Source organism: Chaetodon trifascialis, chromosome 5 (assembly GCF_039877785.1).
Source record: "Chaetodon trifascialis isolate fChaTrf1 chromosome 5, fChaTrf1.hap1, whole genome shotgun sequence".
Classification (NCBI taxonomy): Eukaryota; Metazoa; Chordata; class Actinopteri; order Chaetodontiformes; family Chaetodontidae; genus Chaetodon; species Chaetodon trifascialis.
The window spans coordinates 19,031,843-19,044,064 of NC_092060.1; the positions used below are offsets into that span (position 1 = coordinate 19,031,843).

The window sequence follows — 12,222 nt, forward strand, 5'->3', positions numbered from 1 at the left end:
AGTAGTACTAGTTTAAAAATAGTCCCATTACAAATACAATTTAAACCTCTGAAAGTATAAGTGTATGATAGTCAGAGCAAAATAAAGTACTATTCATTTAGCATGTGAGCTGTGTATTATTCTATAGTGTTAGATTATAAGCAGCATGTCACCATTGTCATTGCAGGGTGGTTCAGTGTATATGAATTCATGTAAAGTAGGCCTATAAGAAGTCTTTGTCTGCAAAGTAACTGGTTACTGCAGTTATCAGACATATGGTGGAGTAAAAAGTCCTTCCCTCTGAAATGTAGTGGTGTAAAGATATAAAGTAGCATAAAACTAAAGTGCTCAATACAGGTACCTCAATATTGTGCTTAAGTACTGCACTTGACTAAATTTCTTGAGCTGTTATTAATTACTTTTTGCATTTGATTTTGCATACAAACCATATGGTCAGTTTTGAAATGTTATGTATTACAGTTGTAACTACCCAATATTTAGCATATAAAGTAATTAAAATAAGATCCACCACCATTTAAATTCTACTATTCATACTTATAACTGAGTGTGTATAGATAGATAGATAGATAGATAGATAGATAGATAGATAGATAGATAGATAGATAGATAGATAAAAGATGAATCTGTAAATTATCAAGTAAGTACCACAATAATATTTGTCACCACTGTCATCTTTTATCAAATAAAGCATGTTAGCACTACTTACACAACAATTTATATGGTGGAATCAGGCTCGAATGATATTTGTGTGTTGTTTCTACACATGTAGGTCAACTGTAAAAATCTTTACGAAGCAAGATAGATGAGGCCAGAGAGAGAGAGACTCTCCCAGCAGAGACAATTAAAGTGAGTATTTCACACTTGAACAGACGGACATCATTTCTGCTTCTTTCCTGGAACAGAATACATCAAGACAAGTCTATTTATCAGCTCTATTTGATTCAATTAGATAACCTCAATAGACAACAACCAGAGGTGGCTTTTTCCCGGAGGTGCTTCAGGGGATTTCTGTGTTTCCTGATTTGTGTGATAATAGGTGACAAAAACTAGTATTCACCACTAAGTGGAGCTACAACTCTGTTTATGTGGTTGTTCGGGATCGTAAGGGGAAGGTTGGAGGTTACCCAACATTCGACACTCAGTGGAATTGATCCTAAAAAGGATTTTCTAAATATGTTCCAGTTTAGTAGACCTTGACAAAGGTCAATATCTCTGAGATTCATTTCAGTGGGTTGGATTTAAACTGAGCTGTTGCAGGATGGTTTCTGTGATCACCAGCTCGCTCTTTGGATTCTGCATTGTTTATGATCACACAAACACGCAGTGGAAGGAGGAATGCGGGGCCTTGTCATCAGATGGAGCTGCTACATCATCACATGCCTGTTTCCAATTTTCCCCTTGAGAAACAGCGAGACTGCAGAGCCCACACTGGCTCCACAGTGTTTTTAGCTAAAAATAACTGTTCACACAACTTCACAGAGTCTGGTTATAAGACTACCCTGGGATTCCTTTTGAATGAAATGGGGGGGTCAAAGGTGATAGGAATAGAAGTGCTTCCTGTTTAAACTGGAATACTTAAACTCCTCAGAGAGGTGTGGGTAGCAGAGGGAATGAGCATCTGTGAGAGGCCCACGCATCAGACGAGGGCTGTCTCAGTGAGTGAATGTGAAAGTCAAGGTTTTCATAAGTGGCATTCCTGACTCCAGTGACCAATCTTTTACTGAAGAAATAAGTGTATTCACTTCCTGTAATAGTTTACAACGCGCTGATGAAATTGTGGGCCTATCTACAATCAAATGATGGTGGCAGTGAAACGTGCAGGTTGTCTGACATATGTCCAAGCAGCATGCTCAAACACGCTGCAGTGGTGGGAGAGGGAAAATGCACTGGCGGGCTAGTCATTATCTCGAGTAGTATGACTCACACTCAGCGGCTTTCTTCATTCCTCGGGGGCCTTAGAACCACAGTTTGTACAATACTTCACTCAAACTTGACTGTCAGTGGCAGCAGAAAATTGTACAATGATGTGTCTCCTGAGTGATGTCGCCCACTTTAAAGACAACTATTGAACAGTTCCAAATGTGAACACTGAAGGTTTTACTCATCGCCAGCGAAGACAAAACAGCGAACCCTATCAGTAGTACAATCTGAGAGCAGTTGTGAGTCTGCCTCCCGTGTCGTGCTTGGTTTCACCTGAAAGGTGAGTCCAGACGTTCTGAGGGATTGACCAACATGCCCTTAGCACAAGTTTTACTGAACAAAGAGCTGCCTGTTAGTCACTATGCTGTATAAATGAATGGGATTGTAAGCGGCTTAAGGGTGCTTACTGCATGTCATGTACCCTTGAAAAATGCCCAGAGTCCCTTTGCTTTCTTTCTGCTGAGTGATGAGGATATGATAGTCAGAGGCAAAGTACAAGACACGAGAAAGGGGATCTGAGAAACGCAGATAGTTTATGGTCCCTGTAAACACTTCATATATTGTTTGCCTTCCTTCTTGTCCTCTTCCTTATTTGAACAAGAGAGGAGCTCTGTTGTTTTTCTGATATACCCTTGCCCACACACAAGTGTGAGATCACTCATACGAACAGCACATGAACTTGCCCTCCTTTCATACATCTATACCTCTCAGTGGACACACTCATACAGTGTTAGTAGCTGTGTTGTCACAGACTAATCCTGGTCACCCACAGAAACACTGACTCACTGACAGTACCATATCCACAGCACAGCACTGTTGTTATATTTATGTACACTATCATTTAAAAGTTTGGGATCACGCGTTATATTGATATTTATCTTCCTTCTTTCTTTCTTTCTTTCTTTCTTTCTTTCTTTCTTTCTTTCTTTCTTTCTTTCTTTCTTTCTTTCAATAATGGACATTTTAAACATGGATAAAAGAAATTCAGACACCAGTTTGGACCCCAAAATAAGAAAAATGGTTAAAACTTCCATTTAGTCCATGGCTGTTGTAATCCTTCAGGTTTTAATTTTTTTTCCAGCTCAGAGAAGCCTAATTGAGCTGGGACATTACTGAACCACAATGGTGCATGTGGGAACCTGTTTTTCTTCGGGCCCTCTGCAGTCTGCTCAGTAATTAGATTAAACAGGTTCAAAAGTATGTTCATCTGACATTGTGTGATCCATCTCCAATAGCCCTAACCCTAAACTAACCCTCTGTCTCTATTCCAAAGTTTTAAGAACAGCTTTGCCGAAGCAACGCACCTGTTAATCCAGCTTGTTATCGGCATTATTGTGCACTTGACACTCAAACAGGAACCTGGTCCCATTTAAATCTGCACAGACTGTGATGTGAAAGTTATTTTACCAATGACTGGTGATCTCTTATACTCTCATTTAACTGTTGCTCAGAGGTATCCTTTGAACAGTGGGCCTATTGTCTGTATGTTTCTTCATATTTGAAACTTTAATTCAGGTAGACGAAGGTGAAATGTTTTGGCACTCACACAAGCTAAAATATCTTGTGAACCGTGGCAGCTGGTTGGTGAAATAGTGTATATGTAACTACTTCTGTGATGGAAATGTGAGAAAATTTGTGAAAAATGATGACGTGGAACTCAAAGTTGCTGGAAATAGATTGTCTCCTTCAGGAGTCAATGCTGAAATGAATCACATAGACTTCTGATAAGTCACAGCAACCTGTACCACCCAGTTACAGGCAGATTGAGGAAACTTATCAGTGCCTGACGTTTCCGAGAGAGGGACAGACAGAGGGTGGAAGAGATGGTTGTCTCATGCAGCCAAAACAACCTGAAGTTTAAATCTGTAAAAAATGTAAAGATGAGGGTAAACTTGAGGGAAGGTCCCTCTTTACATGAATGTCTGTATCAAATTTCATGTCAGTCCATCCTGTAGTTGATGTAAGATTACTCTCAAAACCCCAAATGTGAACCTTATGCTGGCAGAAGTCACCAAAGTCAACAAGAACCACAAATTTCCATGTAGTAGATGTTGTGATATTTCAATGAATAATGAAAACTTTGACCTGCTGGTGGCATTACATGAAAAGTCAAGGGGTCTCCAAAATCCAGAGTATTCATCCTCTGGGCACAATGGATATCTGTTAAAAACTTCATGGCAGTCCATTCGATTGTTGTGGAGATATTTTAGAAATAATTCTAAGCTGTCAGCCTCTTGATGGTGGTCGAGGAAAAGTCAGGAGATCACCAAAGTCACTGGCCTTTATCCTACGGGGTACCATGACTGCATCAGATATTACTGACCAACCAGCAGCTACACTTGCTCAACCAATAATTTAAAAATTCCTGGGAACTGTGAGCCCCTAAAATGTGAAATAGGGGAGTGACTTCATCTAAAGCACAGTTGGTTAACAATTTCAATCTGCTGCAGGAGGGGTTATTGTGCCTTTCCATTCAGTCCATCTTCTCCTTCTATACAGGCGTCGCCTCAAAGCAGCCACCCAGCATGAGAGGACGCGGCTGTGTGTTTCATCTAGCCCGGAGAAAAGATTATTTGGAAGTAATTCCCCACATAGGACAACAACATCCAAACCATGCATTACAACTGACACCTCTCACCCTCAGCACCATCATTTCTGAGCAATCCCGCATGGTTAATGCAGAGTCTCAGCTTCTTCTTAATGAACACCACATTTCACAATGAATAGAACAAGCTTGTCTCTTCTCCACCCATGACTCACCCCCGATCCCTTTAAGCAAGCTCATAATATAACAATGATAGTCACATTATGACAAAATGGTTGCCGCATTTCAAAATTCAGCCCTGTTGCTAATTTATGTCAGCAGTTCAGGATGAGCGAGCAAAGTAATCGGCTTCATCAGGATCATACATTAACAAGGAGACATTGCGGGTGTGTTTAAAAGCTACATAAGTCGATGTCTCCACCAAGTTTAGTTCTTATTTTCCCAGCATAAAACTTTGTATAAAAACAACCCATAAATCTGCCCTCTAATTTCCTGCTGTACATTTCAGTCTGTGTTTATTCATTTCCCAATAATTTATTGTTTCTGTGCTCTGAGCCTTTATCTTGTGAACAGATTATTAAACCAGTTTGCCTTCGTGCGAACACAACAAGTTGATTTGTACATGTAAGTGCTCCCTCTCACAACCTCACTTCACCGTAGTTTGTTGTATGTTGTTGGGTTTGTTTCCTTCTACTTGCTGAGACGCTCCAAAAAATTCCTTGTTTGTGCTGATGTGCTTAACAATAAACAACCGCTAGTCCAATGAAGCTGTTTATTCTAAGACAAGGCAGAAGTCACTGGGTTTTTTTTTTTTTTTTTAGTAATGTAGGTTGAGTAAATCCTTTGAGTTTTGAAACTGGAAAAGAGGGAGGCCTCTGCCCTGGTACTTTTCCTCTCATCTGTGCAATGTGGGCATGGGCGCTTGGAATAAGAAAGAACATGCCTGCGTTGCCAGCTTTACCCCATAAAAGGATGAGAGAGAAGAAAGCCTTGATCACCCCCCTCCCCAGCTTGTCGCAATGGGGGCTGCAAGAAGTGTAGGGGGTCCATAATAAATACACATGCATGCATTCTTCACCCCCCACTCTCAAAGGCACACATAAACACGCAATGACCTTATGTCCTGTTTGTTTCCACAAGAACACCTGCAGAGCATGCAGGAACGTTTAAAGAAGTAATCAAAAACAGGCAGCTACACCTCCGGATTACACAAACACATACTGCAACAAGCACAAGCCTGCCTCATGCTGCCGCTCTGTAAATTAATATGCTAAGCAGCGCACAAGCACATGGTGACTCTGCCCCCCCACCCCCCACCCCCCCACTGCCCCTTACTCTTCAGACGCACACATTCGCAGAAAAAAATCCACACAAAAGAAATATAAAAGAGCAGCGATGGCTGGCTGGAAGCCCTGTTGAGAAAGAGAAGGAGGCAAGATGTGAAAAAAGACAGAAGACAGAGACGGAGTAAAATGGGAGGGAGAGGCACCGAGGGGAGAAAAGGAGGGGTGTTGAGGAGGAGGGAGTCCAAGTGAAACAACTTAAAACAGAGAGAGCAGAGGACGATAGTGAGTACACGGTGAGAGCAGACAGACTGCAAACAAGGGAGAAAGAGAGAACTTGAAGCATCCATCACCAACAATCAGGTACAGTAAACCATTTTGAACACTTCTTTACTTCTAAGTCACTTTTCTAATGATGGTGATGTGTGTTAACCAGACGCAAAACACTGGAATGGTTTGATGTGTATTTTCAGAATCGGCTTTATTGGCCAAGCATGTGTCCACGTACAAGGAATTTGAGTCCAGCTTTTCATTGCTCTCAATGTACTAGCACTGCACATACAGCTAAGAACGAGGAGAGCAAATACAGAACAAGCAGAGGATAAAAGTGTTGAACAATAAAGAATGGTCAGGATTGTAATGTACACAAGTGCGTGATAAAGATTCAACACCTATTTCAACCACATCATCACCATTTTTAAAGATGTAATCACTGGTCGCATTTAAAGGCATGAAAAGGGTTATTCTTGAAATAACCAGAAAGCGTAAAATGAAAACCCATCCGTTAGTACTTCTGTACTAACCCAGTTTTGGGTTCCCACAGAACTCATCTGGCTTGTAGCCAGGAGAAAGTGGAAGTGTTGATGGGGATGGGGTCACTCCAATAGTTGTGCTTTTTTCTTCCAGGACTCAGCATTTATTTATCTAAGGCTGTTTATGGGATGGAAACCAGAACATCGCAATAGTCTGATTAAACACAGTCATTTCCCAGCTGTAAACTCCGGTGAAACAGCATCCTAGTCAAAAAGCCAAAGATATTTGTTTTACGTCTTACCGTACGCAACACATCTTTCTTGTCTTCTGCTGAAAGAGAAAGAAATGCTTGGTTCCACCGTGGATCCTTGTTTCCAATTTTGTTTTATTGAGAAATGCAACAAAGATCTGTATTTTGGTTTCTGTGTTTTGACGCAGTGACTACTACTACAGTAACAACAACTTCTTCATTTCACTTCCTTTATTCCGCTTCACATCCATTTTGATTTCCTTCTCCTTCTTATAATTGGCCTCTGGGTATAATTTTGATATACAAGGTCAATAGAGAAACAATGACCAATGAAGATGTATTTCCTCTCTTAGACTGAATGGATAAATGTACTCTGTACACTGTACCAGTGATCTATTTATGACTGTATTATTATCTGTATTATTTTAGTCATTGTCATTTCTGTGCGCAGAGATGACGTCACTTCACAGGAGCCTGGCTGTGCTTCTCCTTTTTCTGAGTGCCTCGCCTCTCCTCCACTCCCACCTCTTCACTCAGGCAGCCTCTGCTTCCCCTACTGTCACTTATCCACGGATCATACACATGACCGCCATGGGGTCAGATAGTGACTATGAGGATGAGGACATCGACACCCACAGTGCTCCTCCTGAAGTGCAGTCCTCCATGAGAACTACCCGTCTCCAACGGGAACCACGCCTCTGTCAATACAACCCCTGCTTGGAGGATCAGGAGCCCTGTGCCAGTCTCTTTGCAAAGACTGGGTGTCTCTGTCCTGGAATCAGTGGGGCTGATGTGCCTCCTCATGCACCACGTATCCATATGATGCTGCCGATCAATGAGGGGAATGACAGAGGGAAGGTGGAGATCCAGTGGTGCGCTCCTTCTTCTGTGGTGTCTCGGTACAGAGTGGTGATTCAGGGAAATGAAGGAGATGCCCAGGAGTTTCAGGCTGCTTCACGTCGAGGTTTGGTCAGCTCTTTGGAAGCTGGGACTAAAGTGTGTGTGGAGGCAGTGAACAAAGCAGGACCCAGCACCCCCTCAGACTTCTCTTGTAAGCGGTATGACCCTCCTGAAACATCTGACCATAAACTGTTAGCTGGGATCATAGGAGGAGGAGTCTCCCTCCTTCTACTCCTCATCATAGCAGCTGTGATCCTCTGGAAGTTTAAATTGTGTCAAAAGGCAAAGAGGGACTCCGCTGATGGACTAGGGAACCCTTCTTACAGCACAGAGGGAACTCTGTGATCCAGACTAGAATCCATCCCAGTCACACTGTAGGCACCTTGAGACAGGGGGCACAGGAACGGTGTAAACATGACCACATGTCACATAGTTTTGGGGTGGTGTGAGATTAAAGAGTTGTATACAGTCCTGTTTCAAGGAATATGTAAACCTATTGGGGGAAAGAGGAGTCGTGTTAATGGAATAACACTAACAAATGGGTAATTCTGTTATTTTGTGGTTCGAACTAAAGGTTTATTTGCGGGCAAATTAACCCTTGTTTGTTGTAGTGCTTTTTCATTTTATCATGGTTGAACTGAATTGTAAATATTAATCTTTTTTTAGGATATACTGACTGAAACTTTTGTAATAAACTAAAACTTATTTTAATAAAAACTGTGTAAAATGTCTTGGTTGAACTTTTTGCTTTCATCAGAAAGGTTTTGCACAGGCCTACGTGTTGTATCATACAGCAGGGTGACAAACTGATGACAAACTGACAAACTGATGAAGAAAAATAACATGATGTGTCTATAAGGTGCAGCTAAGGCACAAGCCACAAGGACTGCTCTATTCTCCCTGGGCATCAAGTCTCCGAAATTTTACTGGAGGGACTGAACAAGTTAGCATAAAATGTCCCATAGATGTTGATTTGGGTTGAAATCTGGTGACCAATGTATGTCACCACACATCACTTATCAAACATTCACTGACCCCTTGTGTGCTGTGTTGAATCTTATCTGCATTTACTATGTTATCACTTACTCAAATGTTGATTCTGTCATAGAAATACTTGCTAAATACTTATTTAAAAGAAATATTTAGACACTGCTTGTTTACTTAAGTAATCTAATTGCCTGTAATGTTATACTTCTACTCTGCTACATTTAAGAGGGGACTATTGTAATTTCTACAGCACTACATTTTTTGAGAGCTTTAGTTCCTCTTTACTTTGGAGACAATGATTTTACAAACAAATAAAAATCACCAATTTATAAAATTTCACTATATGATTTTTTTTTATTTTTTTTTTACAGATTAAACTATTCAGCAGGATATGAAGTTGATAAAATTAGCTCCATCTTAAACAGTTAAAAACTTAAAATGTATTTAATTTGTTAATGCATCGACAATAATAAGTCAATATATGATGTATATAATAATCTGGAAAGGCTCATTCTGCATAGTGAGCACTTTTACTTTGGTTGCTTTTATTATATTTTGCTGACTACTTTTATATTTCTAGTTTAATTCTCTTACATACTACATACTTTCTTTGGAGGATCTGCACTCTTCATTACGGTATGTATTTACGTGATGCAACTTCAACTTCTCAAATTTTATTTTGAAAGTCTTACAAAAATACTGCAAGTGGGAAGTCAATTTTATTGGCTAGCACCGAAGTCTTTCAGTTTATATCCCGCCTATCTATGACGTCTAAGTCAGTGATTCGTCATTTAATAAGATAAGGAAGAAGGTGTATTGTTTTTAACGTATGAAATTAACTTTCGTTAGCGTTCATAACGGCTTCGAACAAGCAGAATGGCGAGCTCAGGTGAGTCTTTTTTCACCTCACTCATTGAGACTCATATGATGTACTAACTGTCGCCTCTTTGAATTTTAGGAATTATTTGAAAGATCCTTAATATTGTCCAAGTAGTTGAATACCTTGCACTTTTTTAGTTTGTAAATATATACATACACCGTAAGTCAAGTGCCTCAATAATAGCAGCTATACTGTAATAGGAATTAAAGGTGTGTCCCTAGTTATTGCATTACACTCACTATCTCGTGCACAGATTTTGCTACCGAATAAATATTAAATAGGGAAACAATTCCTTTCTTAATCTGCATACCGTAACGATTCAGTATGACTCAGCAGATAATAAAAGTCATAATAAGGTCAAACCGGAAGCTGCTGGTATTCCCGGGGAGTGCCAACTGGTTGCCCCAGCAACAACCAGCAATCCAGTTTCATAATTTCACCCTGAAGTAAAGCAAAACAAAAAATGTTTGCATACCCTAACCTGTTACATCAAAGGCGAGTGGGGGCATTGTACATTTACTCCTAATTTTCAGACACACACCCTTATTAAATTTTTTTAAAAAAACAGCATGATTGCAAACATGAGGGAGCAATCTTTTGGAATGAAATGTGCCCTGAAGGTACATTTAGTCTGAGTTGCTCAGCTGGAACTGATTCTGATGCCAGTGCTTTGTTTGCCCCCAAATTCAGAATCTGTATTCCTCACCTTGTCATAAAGGTTCCTAATAAAATCTTGTGTCAGGCTGCTTTATCACTTGATGTCTAACCTGTGTTTGAAAAGACTGAATGGTACAATTAATGGCAGTATTAAACAAAGGTTTATCAGACTTTAATGAGCTTCTTCTCTCATTGCCAGTCATCAAGGAAATCTCCTATGAAGATCTGAAAGCGCTAGTGGGAAAGAGCCAGAATCTGGTTCTGGTTGATGTCCGCAGCAAAGAGGAACTGGAGAAAGGACGTATTCCAGGATCTGTACACATCCCCAGTGAGCTTCTTTTAATGCATTTACAAAGAGGGAAGAAAAGAATAACAAAGTTAAAATACATGCAGGGCATAACCATTGTCTTATACTGAACACTAAGGCTGCAACGATTAGTCTGTTGATTGTTTTTTTATTTAATTGATTAGTTGTTTGATCTATAAAATGTCAGAAAATAGTGAAAAGGGTCCATCAGTGTGTCACCCAAAGCCCAAGATGATGTCCTCAGTTGCCTTGTTTTGTCCACAACCCAGAGATATTCAGTTTGCGGTCATAGAGGAGTGAAGAAACCAGAAAATATTCACATTTAAAGAAGCAGGAATCAGAGAACTTTGACTTCGTTTTTTCTTAAAAAAAATTACTCAAACTATTGTTTAGCAAAATAGTTGCGGATTAATTTAATAGTTCGCATCTAATGGATTAGTCATTGCAGCTCTACTGAACACTACATTTCTTTCTTGCCTTCAATGTGACCACTTACACACATTCAGATCGAAGTCTGTTGTTTTGCATACTCAACATGCAGAAATGTGCATTGTGGGTTAAGCATCAGTGTACTGTAGAATGTTTTGTATTGGATGTTCGTGTTTATGGCCAACATTTATTTAATCTTGAACACTTTTCTGTCTTCCTCCCTTTCACTCAGTTGATACAGTAGAAGCTGCTCTTTCAATGGAGCCAGAAGCATTCAAGGCCAAGTACGGAGTAACCAAGCCAACAGTGGACGCACCAGAACTGGTATTTCACTGTCACATGGGGAAGAGAGGGGGAATGGCCACAAGCAAGGCCTACGAACTTGGATACGTGAAGTAAATATGTTATGACTAGTTACCATACATTTTACACACACTCACACCTCCACATTGCTTTTAAACAGAATGTCCTACATACATAGCCTTCACAGTTTTAAGATTTGACTCATGCCCCGTACAACAATTTTGTTTATTGTTTCCTCATAGAAACATTGCCTGTGAGCTGTCCATATGTATTATTTTATCTTATTGTTCTAAAATTTGTCCTCTGTCTTCCGTTTCAGTGCACGTAATTATGCTGGAGCATACAAGGAGTGGTCTGAGAAAGAAGGAAAGTGATTCACGTTGAAGGCAAAGCCTCCTCTATATTTATACATATAACAGTTGTGAAAGCTAGAAAGACAATATGGAGAAATATTCTTGCAGGGGGGTTTTAGTTTATCTTTTGATACTGTATTGTATTCATATATTGCATCATTGTATTGAAGGCACAAATAAAATAAATTATGTTGTTTCTGAGATGCACTTGTGTTTATGGTGATCATAACTGGACAAGCAAAAACTGGAAAAAACTGTGTGCATGCTAAAAAGATGTTGACACTGGTAGCATGAAATGTAGTACAAAGAGACAGTGTACGTTAACAGAACAGTGAGATGTGATTGACAGCTCAAGGAAAAGGTAGTATGCAGCCTGTTAGTTAAGATTAGGTCCTCAGTCATTTCTGTAAATTCAATGTGGATTGAAGACATGAAGAGGAGCTTACATTCTATGATTACACTGTAACAGAGTGAAATATGGATTCAACGCATTTATTTTTTTTAGACTATATTAACTTGGAAGAGCCAAAAATAAAATATGAACACGTAAGTTCCACAAATGTACTTAGAGATATTCCTCATCTCTCGCGGTATTACCTGCGATTTCACAGATGTGACATTACCAGGTGTGATATAGGGTGTAGGAAAGTGTGTA

The 12,222-nt window shown here is 39.9% G+C and overlaps 2 protein-coding genes across 2 annotated transcripts; both read left to right on the forward strand.

The window, feature by feature from the left end:
- The first annotated feature begins 5,824 nt into the window (after nt 1-5,824).
- LOC139331333 (LRRN4 C-terminal-like protein) lies at nt 5,825-8,970 on the forward strand. Its single transcript, XM_070962763.1, has 2 exons — nt 5,825-6,111; nt 7,203-8,970. The coding sequence occupies exon 2, from the start codon at nt 7,205-7,207 to the stop codon at nt 7,994-7,996; it is 792 nt and encodes a 263-aa protein (XP_070818864.1). The 5' UTR covers nt 5,825-6,111; nt 7,203-7,204; the 3' UTR covers nt 7,997-8,970.
- Nucleotides 8,971-9,421: 451 nt separating this feature from the next.
- tstd1 (thiosulfate sulfurtransferase like domain containing 1) lies at nt 9,422-11,770 on the forward strand. Its single transcript, XM_070962938.1, has 4 exons — nt 9,422-9,527; nt 10,375-10,503; nt 11,144-11,306; nt 11,534-11,770. The coding sequence occupies exons 1-4, from the start codon at nt 9,515-9,517 to the stop codon at nt 11,586-11,588; spliced, it is 360 nt and encodes a 119-aa protein (XP_070819039.1). The 5' UTR covers nt 9,422-9,514; the 3' UTR covers nt 11,589-11,770.
- The last annotated feature ends 452 nt before the right edge of the window (nt 11,771-12,222 follow it).

Coding starts and splice junctions, on each gene's coding strand:
- LOC139331333 (XM_070962763.1), top strand. CDS start 7,205: ATGACGTCACTTCACAGGAGCCTGGCTGTGCTTCTCCTTTTTCTGAGT.
- tstd1 (XM_070962938.1), top strand. Junction 10,504..11,143: donor AGGATCTGTACACATCCCCA/GTGAGCTTCTTT, acceptor CCTTTCACTCAG/TTGATACAGTAGAAGCTGCT. Junction 11,307..11,533: donor TACGAACTTGGATACGTGAA/GTAAATATGTTA, acceptor CTTCCGTTTCAG/TGCACGTAATTATGCTGGAG.